Genomic DNA, 22,114 nt, shown 5'->3' with positions numbered 1-22,114 from the left:
TTAGGTCAATCTCGAAAATTTATTTAAATTGTGCATGTTCTGTTTTAACTTTCAATATTTAATTTTAATTTTAATATAATGATTATAATTTTATTTTGATACTTGAATTTAATTTTAATATAATAATAATAGTTTTAATTTTGATATTTAATTTCAATTTTTAAATTTAATTTTTATTTCGATATTTTGTACGCTACTGGTTTTAAAAGTTGGCCTGTGGGCCGTTCGTTGGCTTGGTGCGTACGCACAATTAGCTTCTTCTTAATTTATATCCCTTTTCGCCACCCTCTCACATGTCAGATTTTAATTGTTTAAACGCCTATAACTTTTTCTTTTTTCACTCTATATTTTATAATTATTTCATACCTTTCAATCACACTATCCGTTCATTTAAATTTCCAGTTCATAGCAGCCACCAATCGTCGTGGACCGGATTCTTATCAATTTCCTTCGAGGCACAATTAAATAGATGTATTGCGTTACTCTGCGTTCAATTATCCAGAGTAATGAGCCTATATATGTATGTATGTATATACTGGGAAAATGGTGGAAAGCGTTGATGATTGAAATAGATTTCATATATTTTTCGTGACATAAGACGAATTCGGTTCGTGGGACGTTGAGTAATACACTGTCATCTTGACATGAACATATGTATGTACATATGTAGTAAACCTATATACTTTTTTGATATTTGTTACGCTTTTCTCGTAGGTTTTTCCGCGGTGTGTTATGACACACGGCAAAGTAAGCAGTCTAGTCACATTAGAATATGTTGACATTGAATATGTATTTTTCATATTCGTAAATTGCGAACAAGAGCAACTGTCATATAATACTACATACATACATACATATATCTGAGGCTCCGTATTGAAAGATTTCATGTCAAAATTCAGTCAAAAATGACAATTGTATGGCATTTGCTTCAATGCCACTAGTTGGTGTATTTTTTTACGACTATGTACGTGTATAATGCTTATGATTATATTGCAAACGATCATTTTTGTGTTTATTTGTTTTATTATCTTGTGCAGTGATGGCCGTGGAGATGAATTACCGAATATATGCAATATTTTGACAATATCTACATACATACATAAATATGTGAAAATCAAAAACAAAAGTTTATTATCTCACATACATATAATATTTTGAGAAATTCAATGATATTTTCAATGATCCATCTTTTAGATACATATACTGCATATATGTATAATATATTACATAAAGTACCAATATAGGTCAGTGGTTAGCATGTGAAACTTTCAACTGATGGGTTCAATCCCTGGCCCGGTGCTGCTGGCCAGACCTTCGATATAAATGTAGATGTAGGACCGGAAGCGTTCCGTTCATTGTTAATTGCCGTGCTTTTTTTATGCACCATTTTTTTTGCACTAAATAGACCCTAAACGCACTGCTTCCTTGAAAAAGCACGCTTCCGGTCCTACCTCTAGATATTAGTGACTCCAGGTCGATCGTTTCCGATCAGAGTTTTTCAATTTATTTGATTTCATTGCTTAAACGGTTCCACCAAAATTGGGAACTTATCCAGTCACGCAAATTCGAGTCACTAGCATCTTGAATTTGATGATTATGATAAAAAGAATTATTCATATCATAATATTTTAATTTATCTGTCTGGTAGCCTGCGCTCATCCTTTTTTATATTTGCATGTGATGTATGAGTGGAATTTTAATCTTCTCTCTACCGTTTGGGCCTCGCAGGGATGTTTTGTATTTACGGCTGGTTCTTATACATATATTGGTGCGTGCTGTATTCTATACTATTTATTTGATTCCAAACTATTTCCATACTTCCATACTATTTATTAGACATTCCAGACTATTTATTTGATATTTTTATTGTATCTACTATTATTAATGCTATTTCTTTTAATGATTATTTATTGATGTATTTTTGTCTGCTTTTTTTTCTCTTCCTTACTATATGTTCGACCGTTATGGCGCATTAGTTATTCATTTAATGCCACAGTGGTCCAAACTTAAGTAAATATGGAATATCTCCATAAATTTCTCTACGATACTGTATAAATGTAATTGTTTATGGATGTTTGTCATTGGCCAGGAAATGTGCATTAGGTTTACCAGTTAGGCCTTCCAATACGAAAATCGAGATGCTGAATAACTCGAATTTTGGCAATGGCAGGAATGTCAATTTGTTGGAACCGTTTCAATGAAATCAGATAAATTGACAAACTTTCATAGGAAACGATTGATCTGCAGTTACACACATACATACATATATGCAAGGTCTGGCTAGCAACACCAGGCCAGGAATTTAACTCATGACCTCTCAGTTGATAACATTATACGATCACCACTGTGTTATTTAGCTGGTTTAATTGCTGGCTGATAATAATTGCCTAGTCATACATATACAGCCAGCAGTATAGCTCGGTGGTTGCGTTTATGTTTGGCACTGAGAGTTTACCGGGTTCGATCCCGTGCTAATCTTTAATACTGCTGGTCAGACTTGGATATTTGTGACTCCAAGTCAATCGTTTCTTATCAGAGTTTGCCAATTTATCTGATTGCATTGTTGAAACGGTTCCTCCATCAAATTGACAAAAATAATCCTACTCGCTGTCACAAATATCTGAATTTGATTTATGAACAATATGTAAAAAATTATGTACAAGTCTAAATCTATAAATGTCTCTATGGTTTAATTTATTAATTAATTAATTGTTAATTTCGTGTTCTTTAGCCTCTCGAAATACAGTGATTTATGTAATAAAATGTTTGTAATTAATTGTCTAGGAAGGCGCATTAAGGTCTACCTGTTAGACCTTCCTGCTATATATGTATGTAAAATAAAATAAAATAAAAATATCATTAATCAATCTTAATGTAAATATATATGTATGTAGAACCACTAATAGCTATTAATAACCAGGGTTGTAGAATAGCCCGTACATAATAGTACGGCGCCCCGACACCTTTTTTATTGGCACCGGCACGCGACCCGGCATAAAAATTTCAAAAATGAAAATATTATAAAACTTTAATTTTTTCGAAATGTTTTTCACGCAAGATCGATGAAAAGGAGCGCTGTCATGCATAAAAATGCTGTCAGGATCAAGGATACCACCAGGCTTTATGTGAAGCACCAGATGTGTCTTTAGCACATTTAAATATTGGCTCCCATTCGTGGATCCATTAACGAAATAAATAGGTCCTGGACCATTTTTTCGCTTATGACGGCTCAAACCATTGTCTTGGGTGGATGTTTAATTGTGCTATCGATACATGAGATTAGGTAGCGTTATATAATAAATATTATTAATTTTAATCGCCTTAAATTATGATTTTTAGTACATCTTATAAACGCGATGCATATTTCATTTACAAAAATTATTTGAATTTTTACTTGCTTATAAATAGAGGTCGGAATCTGAAGGGGCCGGAAACGTGCCGCCTATTGTTCCATTGTTGTAAATCCTTTGTAAAAAAGGTTCGGCAAACCTTTAACAATGCATTTACAATCTTTGAACAATAAACAGCCCCTTCAGATTCCGGGCTCTACTTATAAATATTAATAAATCACGAATTGTACACCGAGTGCAAAACCTCCAAAAAATTTGGCCTGTCCGAAATTTATCGCGTTCTACTTTTACTGTACTGGTTCTTTTTTTTTGTGTGTCAGTCAATTTCAGTCAAAACTGGTTACCAATTTCACTTTCCTTGACTCTCATTTTCATTTCTATATACTATTTTCTTTTTATTCATTTCTTTCTTTGCTTTCTTTGCAATTTAAGACATGAAAATAACGAAAAATATTTTGTTACTTTTTATGCGTTTTTGCTTTCGCTTGTTTCTCTTCAGAACCTCAATCATTCAAATTTAATGCAGATGACGTCATAGTGAACAGTTCATATTTATGATTATATTTATATATTAGAATATGACGCAACTTTTTATTTAAATATCTCAAACGATCAACGAAAAACAGCATCATAAAATTTACAACGATACTTTACACACCGAATTTACGCCGTTTCAATTACAAAAAAACAACTAATCAATTGAGACAACTTATCAAAGTCACAAGGTCAACTTTTTTGAAAAAAATTGTACCTTTATTGCCCGACTTCATGTAATTTGCATATAAAAATACACTTGCTTTCAATATGTCAAACTACATACATACATATATGTCCAGTACTTGATTTAAATCCCGTTATAGCGAAATATCTGCGTTATTTAAAACCAGATTCGGAAGATTTCAAAATTATGTACTTCAATTACCCATTGAATTATCTATCAGCTCAGTTCGAAGGTAAAACAAGACTGGATGCATAGTTATTTTGTTGCACAATTGACTATAAACGCTTACGAAATTTACCGTTTAATTATGCGCTATTTCTTGACGTTTTACACTATTTTTCAACTGTGTAATTATTTATAATAAACACAGATAATCGATCGGAACTAACTCGACTGCATAGGTTTAAGACACACAGACTGTATAAACAACACGTGTTTTTACTTTATCTATGTACGTAGTAACAATAGATGAAGTTTCGTGATCATGCGAAAATTCGAACTCGAGATTTTGACTGATTTGAACTCAGAATCGATTACTGATCACGTTTTCATGATCTACAAAAAATGTGTGTAAGTTTTGGTCAGAATTCGTAAACCGAAAGTAGTATTTTTTTTTAAAACAATATTTCATTATTTTATTTTGACCTTTTAAATAATTTTAATCTTCTTGATATGTATTGTGTATAATAAAGATAGTAATTTTAAGCAAAAATAAAAAAAATCACTAAATTTAATGAACCGGAAGTGGGATTTTTTCCTCTTAGAAAGGTCAAAAATGTTGTGCCCACTACTCTGTCCACACCCCTGAACGTATCAAGCTGAAAGTTTATATTTGTATGTACTAACTTAGAACTGATAAGGTTTTGGTCAGAATTCGTAAACCGGAAGTAGTATTTTTTTTGAAAACAATATTTCATTATTTTATTTTGACCTTTTAAATTATTTTTATTTTCTTGATATTTAATGTGTATAATACTATTAATGATTTTAAGTATTAAAAAAAATTTGAACAAAGTCCGACAACCGGAAGTAGAACTTTTGTCTTATGCAAGTTTCTTGTGCATACATTTGCGCTCAATAGTATTTCATAATCTGTCTGTACGGTTCAATATCGAATATTATTTTGTAACCTTCTTATATTCCTCAAATACATAAGGTCATGAGTAGAGGTCGGAATCTGAAGGGGCCGGAAACGTGCCGCCTATTGTTCCATTGTTGTAAATCCTTTGTAAAAAAGGTTTGGCAAACCTTTAACAATGCATTTACAATCTTTGAACAATAAACAGCCCCTTCAGATTCCGGGCACTGGTCATGAGTTGGTCACACCCCGAATTTTTTTTTATTTTTAAATAGTTTTGCACATGTTAAAAAACCGCCAGCACGCCCAGTATATGCGATCGCAATCCAATCCAAGCCCCCCGGAAATTTTTCTGTGATATATTATCCTTGTTTTGACATAGATTTAACGGTAATCGATAACGATGATTACTATATTTGAAGAAATATAGGAGAAAATTGTCGAAATAATAAGATCGTACGAATTAGCAATGACACGAAGACATTCACAGCCGAAGTTAATGCCGTGCTGTACGATTCAGTGTGTCTGCGCCTTTATAAAATCTCGTCTGTATAAAAAACTAGTGAATGAATAGTAATAACGGTCTCCCACAAACAAATTGAGTAACTTTTGAAATGTTCTCGATATTTTTTTATAATAATATCGACGTATCCAGTCGACGTTTTAACAATATAGAATTTTGCTCGTGACCTCAAAATTTCAAACCAGTTTAGATTTAAATAAAAAAAAACTCGACTTAATCACTTTCTATACATATACATACATATTACGTTAATTTTTAATAAACATTACATTTGTATACTTATGTATACTATTTTTTTTATTATAATTCATGTTTCAAAACAGTTCAATTGCATTTTGCAAACTCTCCCGATGTTTCACGCAAAAAATACTCCTCATATTGGCGTTCTTGTTTTGATAGTTTGGCTACATTCTTTCAATTTTCGGTTCGCATCCATAAATTTCTAAGATTAAATAAAAAACATCCTTTAATGGAATCAAATAAAGTAAAAAACATCACTTTGATTCATTGATTCGTTTTTTACAAATTCGTCTAGTAATTATTCATCGAAACAAAAGAGTGTGGATAAGAACCCAAATACATATGTATTGTCAGACGCAAAACTCAAAAGCAAGCTGAAAAGTGATACTAAGATTCTGTTCGATAGGACGAACGGTGTCCAAAAAATACACTGACGTACAGAAACACGTACAGACACTCACACAGATACACAGATACAAGTGAAAACGTGATCAGTGATCGATTCTGAGTTCGAATCAGTCAAAATATGCTACAAATATCTGCGACACAATACAGGCCGTTGATACGATTTCGTGGGAACGGCAAGCCGGCGTCAAAACGGGTCAGAGAAAACAAATGGACTATGACTGTCATTGCTCATCCCACCATTGGTCATTATATAATGTTGTTTTATGTTTTTTCTTTATTATTTTTGTAAAAATAATATTTTTAAAGAAATTTTTCCAGCACCGTAATCCGGGTATTCAGACTAGTTTTAGCACCGGGATTCACGGTACCAGAAAATACCAGGATCCCGCGATCACGGGATTGGAAGCCTTAGTAAATATGTACATACATATGTCATTTTTTATGTTTATATACGAATTACACCAAATACGATAAATATTGAATATGATTTAATAATATAATATTAGATCAGTTTTAAATGACACAAATAATTTCAACGGAAAATATCCCGAATCATTTCAAATATTATTATTATTTCATACATTATTATTATTATTATATACATTATTATACATTACTATTATTATTATATACATCAAATATTATTATTATTTTTTATATGTAGGTAGGTACTAGGGTTTCTGTATTCCCGGACTTTTCAATTCCCGGGACACGGGACAGAACTTGTGATCGTTCCCGGGATTCCGGGACACTTGTTAAAATACTTTTTTTTTCAATTTAATATATTTTTTATTAATAAAAATTTTTTTATTTATTTACAAAATATAAAAAAGTAAACAATACATAATATATCTATTAACTGGAAAAATGTAATTATAAAAGTAAACTTATTTAAAGTAGCTTCTTAAGACTACCAAAATAATTAAATGAGAATCCGAAAGCCTATTTATAGATTTGCTACAAAAATTTCCAACAATGGAAAAAAATCTTGCAGTTTCTGTCGAAGTTGAGAATATTTTACGATTTTTTGTGTATTTGATTTATTATTTCCCTTCGTGCAGTCTTGAAAATATTTTTAAGATTTTTTAAAATCCAATTCCCGGGATTCGATATAAGAATTCCCGGGATACGAGACAACAAAAATTCCGTGACTTCCCGGGAATGTTTGTCCCGGGTCGACCCGGGTCAAAAACCCTAGTAGGTAGGTAGTTTTCACCATATTAAACAATCTATATATATAAAAATGAATGTCTGTGTGTGTGTGTGTGTGTGTGTCTCGAATAGGCTCCTAAACCACTGAACCGATTACGATGGAACTTTCAGGATTTGATGTATGCATGTCCGGGAAGATTACTGTGAAAAAAAAATGAGAAAAAACGGGGATGAGTGTCATTGCAACACAATAATTTCAAATGTGTTCGCTGCTTGCGTTTTTCCAACAAATGGGAACGGGAACGAGAATGAGAATGAGAACGGGAACGGGAACGGGAACGAGAACGGGAACAGGGATGGGAATTGCATGCGTTATTATGGCATTGCTTATTATTAAATACATTTAAAAGGTATTTGAAAAAATACAACCGGGTGCGTACCGAACACAGGACCTTAATATGCCAAAACACAACACTAGTTTATTATAAGATATGTAGGTACTTAAGAGGGCTGGACAGCAGCGCCTTGTCCATACAAACGCACTATACTTCTCCCTTCGTCAATTATGGCACTAGAGAAATTATTTTTTAATATGCTATGGATATCCACCATTGGGGTGCATCAATCGTTTTATTTTTTTTGATTAATTATTTTTTATAAGAACTAGGAGCCGCCAAACATCTATAAAATCGCCTCTTTTTTACACCCACGAAACGAGTCCAGCGTGGTTATTTAACGATCGATTTAAAAAAAAAATACGCCGATAGATGCACAGCAAGTATCTTTCTCATACCGATGATGAATTTTTTTTAAAAATTGGTCCAGTTTTGGAGAAGAAAATAGGAGAATACGAAACCTCGATTTTGTCAATTTAAAATACGTTTTATCTGGTCGAAGCGCAACTGTCGCATTCACTCAATATATATAATGATATACATATTTTTTGCACTCTTTTCACTTGATCCTTTCAATACTAATTCCCAAAAATATTTTTATCTGCAGCGCGTTTATCGTATGTTTAACGGAGAGCTGAATGAGGTTGATCTATTTGGTATTTCCCTACATCAATTCAGGTCTAACATCAAGAGAACTTTGACCGATTGATTCATTTCTTCTCCTATTCTATTTTTCCAATATTTCCAATATTTTTATACTTTAGTTTAGTTATGTAATGTGCTATTTAATCATATTATAGCTTTCATTATTTTCCTTTTCATTTGTTTATTTTGTATTTACCTTTTTCATTTGTTTTATATTTGTAAATTTCAATTTCTTCTTATATTCTATTTTATAACCTTTTCCAAATATTTTAATACTATAGTTTAATTATGCAATGTTATACATATTTTGTCATGCCTTTATTCTTTACTTTTTAATTTGTTTTCCTTATATTTATCTTTTTCATTTTTGTAAAAATCTATTATTGGACTCGGATGTTACATTTATTATTTATTTACTATTTGTTTTTTTTATACATATCTATGTACATCCTGTCTGTTGATTTTTCAATTAATAAAATAAAATAAAATAAAATATATTGTCGCATTCACTCAATATATACATATATACACTTAATATATATATCGAAGAAAAGAACGGTAAAAAAATTAAGGTTTCGGGTGTACAGCCCTCTCAAGGAAAGTTTTTATTTGAATTTATTACGTTTTGGTCGTTAAACTTTGTACCTAAATATTTTGGCAAAACGTTACCTTGCGGTTACAGTTTGTTTTACTTATTACGGTGACCGTGTTTCCATTCGTTTCTTTTTTTTTAAATTTTCCGTCTTCTTTTCTTGCACAAGCAAGCAAAAGACGACAATTACAAAACCCCGGCAACAGTTCCGTTGCACCAACCCGCTGCAGGTAACCGCTCTTTTTAATCAACGTCACCTGTAAGCCGAGGAGTTAGTCTTCGTTCTTCTCTCGGCAAGTCAACAGAAAGCTCGTGGTGCGAGCACGTTTTTCGGTTTCTTTGAATACAATAAGTTAACAACAAGGTTGGCTTCAGTCGATTGTAACTAATACAAGCTAATATTCAGAGTTTTATCGTGAATTTAAACCGTTCGGATAATCGATAGGTATAATATATTAGTTAAACCGCGCAAATAATACAAAACCTTACGCGTACGTGTGTGTATATGTCAACCAAATAAATCATTTTAAATAGAACGCAAAAAAATCATTTTATATTGAATAATTAAGAGAACTATACAAAAAAGGTCATTTGCATTTTAATTAATGACGATTTTTTGGTTTGAAAATTTGCGGTAAAAGAAAAGTAATTATAAAACGATTTTTTTCTTGTTTAAAAGGTACGTTTTCAATGGGTTATGTTTTTTATCCTTTAATTTATACTATATATAGAAATATATATGTACATTCATTTCATATAATACTGCTTTTTACTAACCTCTTCTTATTATTATTATGATAAAGTCGTGAAACTGTGTTGCAATATTTACAGATTGTATGTATTCGTTTTTTCATTGCTCAACTAAATTATGTAATATGCATTTCGTATGCAAACTAAAATCGCAACAATTCAAAGTCAAAAATATAGTATTTATTATATTGATCGATTTCGTAATATAAAGATCTTTTAATAATATGTTAAACTTAGCAAAATTTATAATTTTGTTTTATAAAAATTTATAACCCTGTTTTATTTCATACTTTTCATTGGTTAATGAAAGTTTGAGATTTTTATGAAGAAACATAAGATAAAATTGTTTAAAACTGAGTTTTCAAGGGTCGTTGTTTCATCTTTACCTGTTGTGGCTGTTGTGAAATATTTGACTTGCTTTCAATTTACTCTCAAAATCATAGATTTTGATTAATTCCATCCATGTGTGTATGTACATCGATACATTATAAATTAAACAATTAATCTATAATATATAAATATATATCTTGCACTTCAGATGGATGAAAATCTTTGAGGTAATCTAGCCACACTTAGTACCAAGTTTTATTGTTTTCAAGAAAATTTTAGTTTTTTTTTTTTACCTTACCTTAAATATATTATAATACATATTTAACATAAATATATTTTATTTATATTTAACAATTATAAATAAATATATCCGGACTAGGGTTTCTATATTCCCGGACTTTTTCAATTCCCGGGATACGGGACGGAACCCGGGATCGTTCCCGGGATTCCATGGATCCCGGGACACGTGTAAAAAAACATTTTTCATTAATAAAAAAAATATCTATTTATAAAATATAAAAAAGTAAACAATACATAATATATCTATTAATTGGAATAAATGTAATTATAAAAGTTAACTTATTTAAAGTATCTTCTTAAGAATACTAAAATATTTAAATGAGAATCCGAAAGCCTATTTCTAGATTTGGTACAAAAATTTCCATCAATGGAAAAAACTCTTTCAGTTTCAGTCGAAGTTGAGAATATTTTACGATTCTTTGTGTATTTGATTTATTATTTCCCTTCGTGCAGTCTTGAAAATGTTGTATATTTTCAAGATTTTTTTAAAATCCAATTCCCGGGATTTGAGATTAGAATTCCCGGGACACGGGACAACAAAAATTCCGTGAATTCCCGGGAATGTTTGTCCCAGGCCGACCCGGGTCAGAAACCCTAATCCGGGCCTTAATGTAAGACGTGCCTGCATATGTCAAAATTTCAATAAATAAATATTGGACAGTACTTATTACTTAAAGTTAATGTATTTACATGAATTATCATATTGTAAGTACTAGATATGTATGTAAATCAAATAATATTGTAAATGTTAGTCAATATAATAATGCTACATTTTTTTCCATAAAATGAAGCATTACTTCATTTTTATTTTCATCATATGACAATATGACAATATGACAATTCTTACATAAAGGTCCAGATATAATCCATAGTGGTTTATATTCCTAATTTTATAAAGAAGATGAACTTTCTTTAAGTCAAATGAATAAAATATCGGACTGTGCTTTTAAATCAGGCTATACTGAAATCATGGCTACTCCCGTGACGGACTTTTACCGGGGCAAAACAATACTGATCACTGGTGCGACGGGATTCATAGGAAAGGTCCTGATGGAAAAACTCCTTTACTCTTGCCCTGATCTAAAAAAGATATATATCATAATGAGGGAGAAGAGAGGAAAGGCAATCAATACAAGGATCCACGATATGTGGGAGTTGCCAGTGAGTCGTCTACTATGTATATATTTTATTGACCCGGTTTATTTGTTGTTTCAATATTAATAAATTAAAAACTATTTAGATGTTCCAACGGTTACGCAAAGAGAGGCCTGAAGCTAAAACGAAGGTTTTCGCACTCGATGGAGATTTGGTGAAAGAAAATTTGGGTTTGAACGATTCAGATTTGATTAAGATTCAGAAAGAAGTCAACGTGATCTTTCATTGTGCTGCTACTTTGAAATTGGAAGCTAATTTGAAGGATGCCATCCAAATGAACACTTGCGGGACTTGGAGTCTGATAGAAATCGCTAGAAAAATTAAGCAGTTGGATGTTTTCGTTCATTTGTCAACTGCTTTTTGCTATGCTGATTTTGACGTCTTGGATGAAAAGGTAATTCAATATGAATATCCTACTTTTTTATTCATCATTTTAAAACAGTATGAATATCAATATTGATATTAACAGTATGAAGATCAATATTGATGGTAATATATATTATAATATGTACATTGAATAGCTAATAAATTCATTTACATAATATAACATATTATATCGTTACCTAGAAATCAAAAAAAATGCTTCATTTGCAAATAAAAATGAAAACTGTTTTGAATGAAACATCACTTTGAATCACTTTGATATTTTTAAAATTTTAGTTTTATATGCTGAGGTAAATGTGGAATTGTATTAATTTATCGAAGCTTACAAATAAGGTAACGATATACATATATGTACGTACATATCCATTATAAAGTAATTAATACTAACTAGACTAGTACTTAGTAATTACTTCTACGTACTTATGTTAAATACTAACCAAAAATTCTATCATTAAATACATATTTATAAAAATTGAAAAAAAAACAATGAGCGATATCATTTCAGTTTTGTTTTTCAATACAAATGTATAATCATATAAAATCGTTAATTACAGTTTAATTTCACTATTTGCTTTTCAATTGTACTAAAAAATGTTTTGAAATAAGAATCTGATCATTTACATGTACATAATATCAATAAATATGTACATATGTTCTAATCAACCATTTCTATTAGAAATGTTCTTAAAGTTATACAATAAAACAACTAAAAGACAATATACTTGCTTATTACATTTATGGGGGTAAGTGAATGCTTACCGGAGTAGCACTGGCCAACTGATGGTTTTATGGCCGATACCTCAGGGTTGCTACACATTAATTTCGATTTCATTGTTATTTCATTCAATTTTCATGTTAAAGATCAGCCAAAGCTCTTATTAAATTTAATCGCACATAAATTATTCATAGGTTCACAACGACGTTGAAGACCCTCATGAGATCATGCACTTGGTGAAATGGATGAAAGACGATGCATTAAATGCAGTACAGCCTCAGCTTCTCAAATTCCATCCAAACACGTACACATACTCCAAAAGATTAGCCGAATGTCTCATCAGAGACGAATACCAGAAACTACCAGTAGGCATAGCCCGGCCCAGCATAGGTAACTAATTACATTATCTAGTGACTTGATACATACATGTGTCTATTATTTTCAAAGCATTGCAAATATTATTTCGATAGTGATACCTGCCTGGAGTGAACCAGTAGAAGGTTGGGTGGATTCTTTGAACGGTCCTATGGGTGTGATGTTAGCAGCCGGAAAAGGAGTCATTAGGACGATGAACTGTGACGGAGACTGTGAAGCTGAAATCATCCCTGTCGATTTTACTGCCAACAGTTTGATCGTTTTTGGCAGCTCAGTTGGAAATTTGTCTAAAAAGTATGTTTTTTAATGATATGTTTTGAAAACCAGTCGTTTTTAAACTACTGCAATGTATATTGGGAAAGTTTAGAACATGAGTGAAATGAATACGTATGTAATTTCATTTTATGTATCATTTGTATAATAATAAAGACATAAAAGAATTGCATAATATAAAATTAGTTTACTAACATTTTTGGCTGCGGAAACAAAAGGCTTTATACATATGTATGTATGTATGTACATACATACATGTATTCACATGGTTTAGTATTCATATGGTTAGTTGGGTTATATAAGAGTTCACTAAAATATTTAGCTTAGAATTTCATAATTGGTAGTTCATCAAGAATAGTTAGGATTATAAAATAATGAGAGTAACTCATTGCAGCGTACATATTGTTTAAATGAAAAGTATGACAAACAGAATAATACCAATATTAAAATAGCTATTTTCGTAGGTTGAGTTATATAGGCTATGTCGATTAAGTAGGTTGATGTAAGAGTTCATTAACAGATTAAATTTAGAATTTCTTTTAATTCAATTTTAGAAGTTTAACTATTTAAGTTAAGCTATTTTCCAAAGCTGATTACATTACCTCTATTACTTTATATTATATATATATGATGATAGTAAATAATAAACTATCTTAAACACAAGCAATATATTCAGAATTTAGATTTATTAATATTTTTTTTATATACCATCAATACTTGCTAATTAATTATTAATTATTAATTTCTTTACATATTATAAAATGTATTAAAACTTGTATGTTCATTACAATTACAGTTCACCAGAAATACCTGTTTGCAATTTAACTTGCGGTGATATAAAACATACGACCTGGGGGGATGTGTTGAATTTATCCAAATCAATGGTCACAAAATATCCTCTCGACTATCCTCTGTGGTATCCTGGTGGTAACATTCGCACAAACAAATTTATTCACAATATATGTCTCGTATTGTTCCATTTGATTCCGGCATATTTCATTGATTTTCTTCTACTAGTGTTCCGACAAAAACGTTTGTAAGATAATCCTGTTTTTATTAAAATTTTTAATGTATTATAAATATTACATATGTACATCCCAATAATTTAATGTTTTGATTATTTTAAGTATGGTACGCTTACAAAACCGCATTACTTTCGGATTAAAACTCCTCGAGTTCTTCACAACAAGAAGTTGGAATTTCAAAAACGACGTTTATAAAGAGTTGCTTCATAATCTATCCCCGGAAGAAAAATCCAAGTTTCAAATGGACTTTTTAATAGTAGAAGAAGAAGAATATATAAAGAGGTGTATTTTAGGCGGTAAACAATATTGCTTAAAAGAATCTTTAGATGATCTTCCCACAGCACGACGTGTAAACTTTTGGTAAAAATAATATTAAATATTTGGTGTTTTTTTATGTAATATTATAATATGAACAAATCCTCATTATTTTTCATTACAGTATGTATCTTTTGGATCGATTGGTTACCATATTATTTTACGGATATATATTTTGGATGATTTATTCTTATTCGGAACCATTGAGAAACTCATGGACCCGTCTGCCAATTTTGGATTCTGTTGATTCTCCTTGAGTAACTGAAGAATTACTAATATGCTTACCAAATAATAGTTGTAAATTTTAGTTTTAGTAACTTTATATTGTCTTAAAAAAATGCACTAGCACTAACTTGTTGTATTTTTTTAAATATTTTTATAACAAATTGCATGTATCCAACTGTTTGTACTATATAGAGGTGTGTTTTCTTTTAAATATGTAGATGCCTATGTATATATTGGTATTGTTTTCTTTATGTACATTTTGTAATTAATAAATTTTTTTATTATTTTTGTATTTATCTTTTTTTCTTAATTTGTTTTTGTAATTTGTTTTTTTCGTATTAAAATTAATTTGAATAACATTTTTAAATAGTTTATTATAATATGTAGTATCGTATTAAAAATAGTGGTAGTAAAAGAGCTACGGGTGCGATATTTGAAGTCATCGATGGAATATTTGCAAGGCTGGGCATTGAAGATGATGATGTAATGTCGGAACAAGTAGGAAAGCTTTCCATCCAAACCAAAAAAAAACATATGTGCAGCAGAATTGACTAGTGGTTAGCATATAATGCTTTGAACTTTAAGTGGTCACAAGTTCAAATCCCACTGGTTTCTGCTGGCCACACCTTTTTATTCGGGTACCATTCAAGCACTTATTTTGTCCACCTTTCGTCCATTCTTCTAGCCACGTGGCCCTCCCATTGCGATTTCAATCTCTTCACTGTATCCACTATGTCCACTATCCTTGTCATACTTTTCAGCCACGTGTTCCGCTTCCTATCTTTCCTCGTTATGCCAAGCATACAGCGTTCCATACTTCTTTGAGTGCATTGGATTTTGTGTAGTATCTTGGAGTTTAGTGTCCAAGTTTCACATCCATTCGTCATCACTTTCAAAACGCATTGATCTTTTTCTTCGGGCAGAGTGGCATTTTTGATTTAAAAACAGCATTCATTCGTTCAAATGCACTCCATCCTAATTTCATACGTCTCTTTATCTCTTCATCTTTACTACCGGACATGTCAATTATTTGACCTAAATCTAAATAATTATTTACTACTTCTACTGGTGTATCATCTAATGGGATGCTATCAGGCATGCAATAACTATTGAACATTAGTTTAAAATTAATATAATTTAATATTAAGTATATATCTACATATAATATGATTTGTATTCCAACATATAAATACATACATTAAATGACAGCATTAATTTCAACCGAAAAAATCCCGATTTGTTTCTAATACTTATTATTAACGTTTTTACGTGAATTTGTCACCGTTTAGCTGTTTTTTGTATATTTGCTGAACATGTGCGTGTTCCATTCGCATTTTATTTTTAATTATCGTCTTCTTTTTTTACACGATGCCGAAAAATACAATAAAACCCGGGCAACAGTTGAACAGTTGATCAGTTGAACCAACGCGCTGCAGGTAAACGCTCTTCTTAATCAACGTTACCAGTAAGTCGAGGACTTAGTCTTCGTTCTTCTCTCAACAAGTCAACCGAAAGCTCGTGGTGAGAGAACATTTTTTGATTGCTTTAAATAGAAAAATTTAACAACAAAGTTGGATACAAACAGTGACGTCCCGAGAATATTTTCCAACCTTAGGCAAAGTTCTAAACGTTACCCCCTCTTTTAATATGAAACAATTAAACATTTTTTTTTTCATAATTACCGACATAATAGTATAGACAAATATCTTAAATTACATTTTTATGTCGTTATTTTGTTCCGAAAAAAAAATAAAGGGGAATATGTACATATATTATATAATTGACCTTTATTTTTAATGGTATTCACTAAGTACAGCGAGCTTTAATTCAACTACTTGACACTTAAAAGTAGATACAATTCACTCGGTAAACTTTAATTTTATTTCGAATGCATTTAACTTTAAAATATTATATACCAGTGTTTTTACCCGGCTTCACTCGATATTTGTAATATAAACCGCTTAAACATGGCTAATCTAATAGCATTAACATTTTATTAAATTTATTTGAATAATCATTTTTTATCTCTTTTTTTAATAGCTAAATGGCAAAAACATAATTGAAGAATTAATTTTATTATGAAAATTATTTATTGCATTGAAATTACGAAAAACAAAATTAACAACCCACTAATTTATGTTCTATTGACAAAAGTCGTAAATCAGCAGTGCGACATTGACAACTTACAGATCCCAAATCATTTTTGATTGTTCTTAATTTGCTGACATATTAATATGCGTATAATTTTTGAATGAGATTCTTATAAATGCTACTCGCTTAGTTTTGAATACTTGTAACTTTAAAATAAATACTTTTCGCTAGGTACAGCTACCATTTATTTCAAATACTTTTAACTTTAAATAAATAATATTCACTTGGTAAGGGATAGGGGACACGGTCAATTGGGCGACCAGGACGATCGGTCGACAGGTTTTACTCTCCACTGCGTCTACTGGGCGACGTGACGGGTGGGCACTGCGTCATTTTGGCCCTGCGTCAACTAGGCGACAGGCGACTCGGCGAACGCTGACTCGGTGACGGACAGCAAAAGGTGGGTTGAATGTTGCCACCATTCGATGCTCAAAATTCCCTAGAACATTGTGTAGCAAAAATATTTTCCCCGACCGAAATAAAGTATTTGTCCATAGGTACATTCGTTCATAGGTACACCACTCTCCCCTAAGCCTTTATTCCCTATACCGTTAATTAATAAAACTTCCTGACGATTATTTTTGGATTTTCAATGGGTTTTAATTTTATTTTAAGAAATATACACATTCATTTCAATTTTTTCCGCTATATTTGCAATCTGTTTATTGAAAAAATTAAACTTTAATTTTTATTTTTCGGTTTAATTTAACGCATAAATTAATTTCATATAATGCATTACTTTTTATTATGATAAAGTAAATTTTATGAATTCGTTTTTTTCATTGCTGAAATAAATTATAGTTAATTTGCATTTCGTATACAAACTAAATTCGCAAACAATTCAAAGTCGTTGAAAAATGTAATATTTATTGTATTGATCAATTTCGTAATATGCTAAATTTTATAGACTTGAAATCATGGCTACTCCCGTGACGGATTTTTACCGGGGCAAAACAATCCTGATCACTGGTGCGACGGGATTCGTGGGAAAAGTCCTGATAGAAAAACTCCTCTACTCTTGCTCTGATCTAAAAAAGATATACATCATAACGAGAGCGAAGAAAGGAAAGACAATCAATACGAGGATCCACGAAATGTGGGAATTGCCAGTGGGTCGAATACTATGTAGATACATATTGACCAGTTTTATTTGTTGTTTCAATGTTAATAAATTAAAAACTGTTTAGATGTTCCAACGGTTGCGCAAAGAGAAGCCCGAAGCTATGGCAAAGATTTTCGCACTCGATGGAGATTTGATGAATGAAAATTTCGGTTTGAAGGAGTCGGATTTGAATGAGGTTCAGAAAGAAGTCAACGTGATCTTTCATTGTGCTGCTACGGTGAAATTCAACGCTGATTTGAAGGAGGCCATACAAACGAACACTTGCGGGACTTGGATTCTGATACAAATCGCTAAAACAATGAAGCAGTTGGATGTTTTCGTTTATTTTTCAACTGCTTTTTGCTATGTTGATTTAGATGTGTTGGATCACAAGGTGCATATCTTACTTTTTTCATCGTTTTATAACATACTTTTAATTAATGATCAGATTTTTCTTGATAAATGAGCAGTATAAATACAATATTGATCAGATAATACATACACATTATTCAAGACCGCGCCTACCATGTGTACAAACATGTGCCACCAACACAGGCGGCCGAAAGAAAAGTCGATAAAATTACCTTGTAGTTATACAATGGAATAAATAAAAGACAATATATTTGTTCGTTACATTCGTTTAGATAAATTTAATATCAAAGATCAGCCATAACTTATTAAATTAAATTGCACATAAATTATTCATAGGTTCACAGCGCCAATGAAGACCCTCACGACGTCATGCACATGATAAAATGGATGAAAGATGATGCATTAAAAGCAGTAACACCTCAGCTCCTCGGAAAACATCCAAACACGTACACATACTCCAAAAGATTATCCGAATGTCTCATCAGAGACGAATACCAGAAACTGCCAGTAGGCATAGCCCGACCCAGCATAGGTAACTGATTACATTATCGAGTGGCTTTGGTTAGATACATATACTATTTTGAAATCAATGAAAATATTATCTCGATAGTGTTACCTGCCTGGAGTGAGCCAGTTGAAGGTTGGGTTGATTCTTTCAGCGGTCCTATTGGTGTGCTGTTAGCAGCCGGAAAAGGATTCATTAGGACGATGAACTGTGATGGAGACTGTAAAATTGAATTCATCCCGGTCGATCTTTCTGTCAACAGTTTGATCGTGTTTGGCAGCGAAGTTGGAAATTTGTCTAAAAAGTATGATTTTGTTATTATATTATATGTGAATTTTGAAATAACAGTCACTTTGCAAACCACTGGAATGTATGTATGTACATATGTGTACTGGGAAAGTTTTGAATTCGAGTGAAATACTATGTTATTTAATTTACGTATAATAATAACGACATAAAAAATGTCGGATGTGACCAACCCATGACTTAATCTATGTATTTGAGGAGGGTCTACGTGACGAGCCAGAATGTTAAATTACAGAAAACACAAATATCGGAAGGCAAAGATCGAAAATCGAAAGATCTTAAGTCGAAAGATCAAAAAAGAAGGTGCATGGTAAACGGTACATACTCACTTAATTTGCGCGAGCAGGGTACAACAGGAACAAGAGGAACAGGCTTTTCCTCCCGTATTCTGCGCGCGCACATTAATATGGGAGGAAAAGCCTGTTCCTATTATTCCTGTTGTATCCTGCTAGCGCAAATTAAGTGAGTATGTACCGTTTACCATGCACCCTTTTTTTTTTGATCTTTCGACTTAAGATCTTTCGATTTTCGATCTTTGCCTTTCGATATTTGCGTTTTCTGTAATTTAACATTCCGGCTCGTCACGGAGACCGATTTGAGGAATATCAGAAGAATAAGTACAAGGATTACCGTTAAATTTTCTCGCTAAGAGCACACATATGTACATATATAAAGGATCGAAAAAAATAATGGAAGAAAAATTATATTCATAAAGTGTAAAATGCCACTTCCGGTTGACGGGTGCTCACTAAATTTGATATATAACTTGGTATTAAGTTAAAACTTCTAGATATTGAATTTCAGTTCAAAAGACTAAAAGGTTTTTGAGAAAAACATAAACAACCTGGATTCTCTAGAGTAAGAGTACTACTCCAGATTGAGGTATAAATGTTAGTGTATGAAATTTATAATTTATATTACTGTAAAAAAAATTTCAAATGTCTGATTGGGATAATGGTTTAGGAGATAATTTAATTCAAAAACTTAAAAAAAGACGACACCATTAGGTGCCATTTCCAGTCATCTTAAAATTTTTAAAAATATGTCGAAAAAAGATCATGTTGATAAGCATTTCAGTAACCGATACCAAGTTTTAGTTCGATAGAACTAATGGTGTTCAAAAAATTCCCAATACACACACACACACACAATTTTTTTCTAGATCATGAAAACGTGATCAATGATCGATTCTGAGTTATATATGTTCATTACAATTACAGCTCACCAGAAATACCTGTTTGCAATATAACCTGCGGTGATACAAAAGATATGACCAATCGGGATGTGGTGAATTTATCAAAATCAACCGTCGCAAAATATCCTCTCGACTATCCTCTGTGGTATCCTGGTGGTAACATTCATAAAAATAAATTTATTCACAAAATATGTCTCGTATTGTTCCAATTGATTCCGGCATATTTCGTTGATTTTCTTCTACTAGTGTTCCAACAAAAGCGTTTGTAAGATAATCCTGTTTTTATTAAAAATTTTAATGTATTATCAATATTACATACATACCAATAATTTAATGTTTCGATTATTTTAAGTATGGTACGCTTACAAAACCGCATTACTATCGGACTGGAATTGCAGGGGTTCTTCACAATAAGAAGTTGGAATTTCAAAAATGACGTTTATAAAGAGTTGTTTCATAATCTATCCCCGGAAGAAAAATCCAAGTTTCAAATGGACTGTTCAGTAGTAGAAGAAGAAGAATATATAAAGAGGTGTATTTTAGGCGGTAAACAATATTGCTTAAAAGAATCTTTAGCTGATCTTCCCAAAGCACGACGTGTAAACTTTTGGTAAAAATAATATTAAATATTTGGTGTTTTTTTATGTTATATTATAATATGAACAAATCCTCATTATTTTTCATTACAGTATGTATCTTTTGGATCGATTGGTTACCATATTATTTTACGGATATATACTTTGGATGATTTATTCTTATTCGGAACCATTGAGAAACTCGTGGACCCGTCTGCCAATTATGGATTCTGTTGATTCTGTTTAAGTAACTGAAGAATAAGCAATATGCTTACCAAATAATAATTGTAAATGTTAGTTTTAGTATATATTGTTTTTATATTGTTTTAAAAAAATGCATTAGCATTAAGTTGTTGTATTTTTTTAAATCTTTTTATAACAAATTACATGTATCCAACTGTTAAATATAGAGGTGTGTGTTTCATATTGGTATTGTTTTCATTGTGTACATTTTTTAATTGATAATTTTTTTTATTAGTTTTGTATTTATGTACATATTAATAAGTATAGTGTTTTACCGAAAAAAGTTTTACCGATGATGTGGCGTTCTTATATATTGCAGTTAACAGCCCCATATGGGGCTCTTAACTGCAATAAGAACGCCTTTTTTCAGATACAAAAAAGAATGGAACGCTGTATGCTTGGCAAAACGAGGAAAGCGGAATAAATGGGTGAAAAGTATAACAAGGCTAGTGGATATAGTAGAGTGAGAAGATTGAAATGGCAATCGGCGAGAGAATGTAAAAGTGTAAAAGGAAAACCGCAAGGTAGATGGGTAGACTAAATTAGGAAAATGTGTGGGGTGAGATGGATGAGAGTTGCACAAAACAGAAACATGTAGACACGTGTTGGAAAAGTATTCATCCATCAGTAGGTGGTGAATGGCTGTAAATAATGATGAATAGAGTTTGAATTTGCTCGAGTGGGCGAAAGAGGGGCGCGGGGAGGGCGCTCTCA

General features: G+C 31.6%; 2 protein-coding genes across 7 annotated transcripts; both read left to right on the top strand.

The window, feature by feature from the left end:
* Window positions 1-402: 402 nt before the first annotated feature.
* On the top strand, window positions 403-15,247 carry LOC143917773 (putative fatty acyl-CoA reductase CG5065). Of its 3 annotated transcripts, none has more exons than XM_077439355.1 (8): window positions 403-520; window positions 11,440-11,645; window positions 11,725-12,033; window positions 12,933-13,128; window positions 13,209-13,407; window positions 14,183-14,422; window positions 14,514-14,771; window positions 14,851-15,246. In XM_077439355.1, exons 2-8 carry the CDS (start codon window positions 11,454-11,456, stop codon window positions 14,981-14,983), a joined length of 1,527 nt encoding a protein of 508 aa, XP_077295481.1. In that variant the 5' UTR covers window positions 403-520; window positions 11,440-11,453; the 3' UTR covers window positions 14,984-15,246. The 3 variants fall into 3 exon arrangements, with proteins under 3 accessions (XP_077295481.1, XP_077295479.1, XP_077295480.1); XM_077439353.1 differs by lacking the exon at window positions 403-520 and adding an exon at window positions 9,350-9,468 and having other exon boundaries at window positions 14,851-15,247; XM_077439354.1 differs by lacking the exon at window positions 403-520 and adding an exon at window positions 9,373-9,549 and having other exon boundaries at window positions 14,851-15,247.
* Window positions 15,248-16,362: 1,115 nt separating this feature from the next.
* Window positions 16,363-21,582, top strand: LOC143918026 (putative fatty acyl-CoA reductase CG5065). 4 transcript variants are annotated; one of them, XM_077439678.1, is made up of 9 exons: window positions 16,363-16,387; window positions 17,335-17,502; window positions 18,010-18,211; window positions 18,290-18,598; window positions 18,913-19,108; window positions 19,187-19,385; window positions 20,608-20,847; window positions 20,935-21,192; window positions 21,272-21,582. In XM_077439678.1, exons 3-9 carry the CDS (start codon window positions 18,020-18,022, stop codon window positions 21,402-21,404), a joined length of 1,527 nt encoding a protein of 508 aa, XP_077295804.1. In that variant the 5' UTR covers window positions 16,363-16,387; window positions 17,335-17,502; window positions 18,010-18,019; the 3' UTR covers window positions 21,405-21,582. The 4 variants fall into 4 exon arrangements, with proteins under 4 accessions (XP_077295804.1, XP_077295805.1, XP_077295802.1 ...); XM_077439679.1 differs by having other exon boundaries at window positions 16,363-16,472; window positions 17,341-17,502; XM_077439676.1 differs by having other exon boundaries at window positions 16,363-16,472.
* The last annotated feature ends 532 nt before the right edge of the window (window positions 21,583-22,114 follow it).

Source organism: Arctopsyche grandis, chromosome 10 (genome assembly GCF_051622035.1).
Source record: "Arctopsyche grandis isolate Sample6627 chromosome 10, ASM5162203v2, whole genome shotgun sequence".
NCBI classification, from domain to species: Eukaryota; Metazoa; Arthropoda; class Insecta; order Trichoptera; family Hydropsychidae; genus Arctopsyche; species Arctopsyche grandis.
Note: the sequence above shows the minus strand (reverse complement) of the source record. Positions and strands in the feature narration are given on the sequence as shown.

Coding starts and splice junctions, on each gene's coding strand:
- LOC143917773 (XM_077439353.1), top strand. CDS start 11,454: ATGGCTACTCCCGTGACGGACTTTTACCGGGGCAAAACAATACTGATC. Junction 13,129..13,208: donor CATAGCCCGGCCCAGCATAG/GTAACTAATTAC, acceptor TTATTTCGATAG/TGATACCTGCCTGGAGTGAA. Junction 14,423..14,513: donor GTGTTCCGACAAAAACGTTT/GTAAGATAATCC, acceptor GATTATTTTAAG/TATGGTACGCTTACAAAACC.
- LOC143918026 (XM_077439678.1), top strand. CDS start 18,020: ATGGCTACTCCCGTGACGGATTTTTACCGGGGCAAAACAATCCTGATC. Junction 18,212..18,289: donor ACGAAATGTGGGAATTGCCA/GTGGGTCGAATA, acceptor AAAACTGTTTAG/ATGTTCCAACGGTTGCGCAA. Junction 19,109..19,186: donor CATAGCCCGACCCAGCATAG/GTAACTGATTAC, acceptor TTATCTCGATAG/TGTTACCTGCCTGGAGTGAG.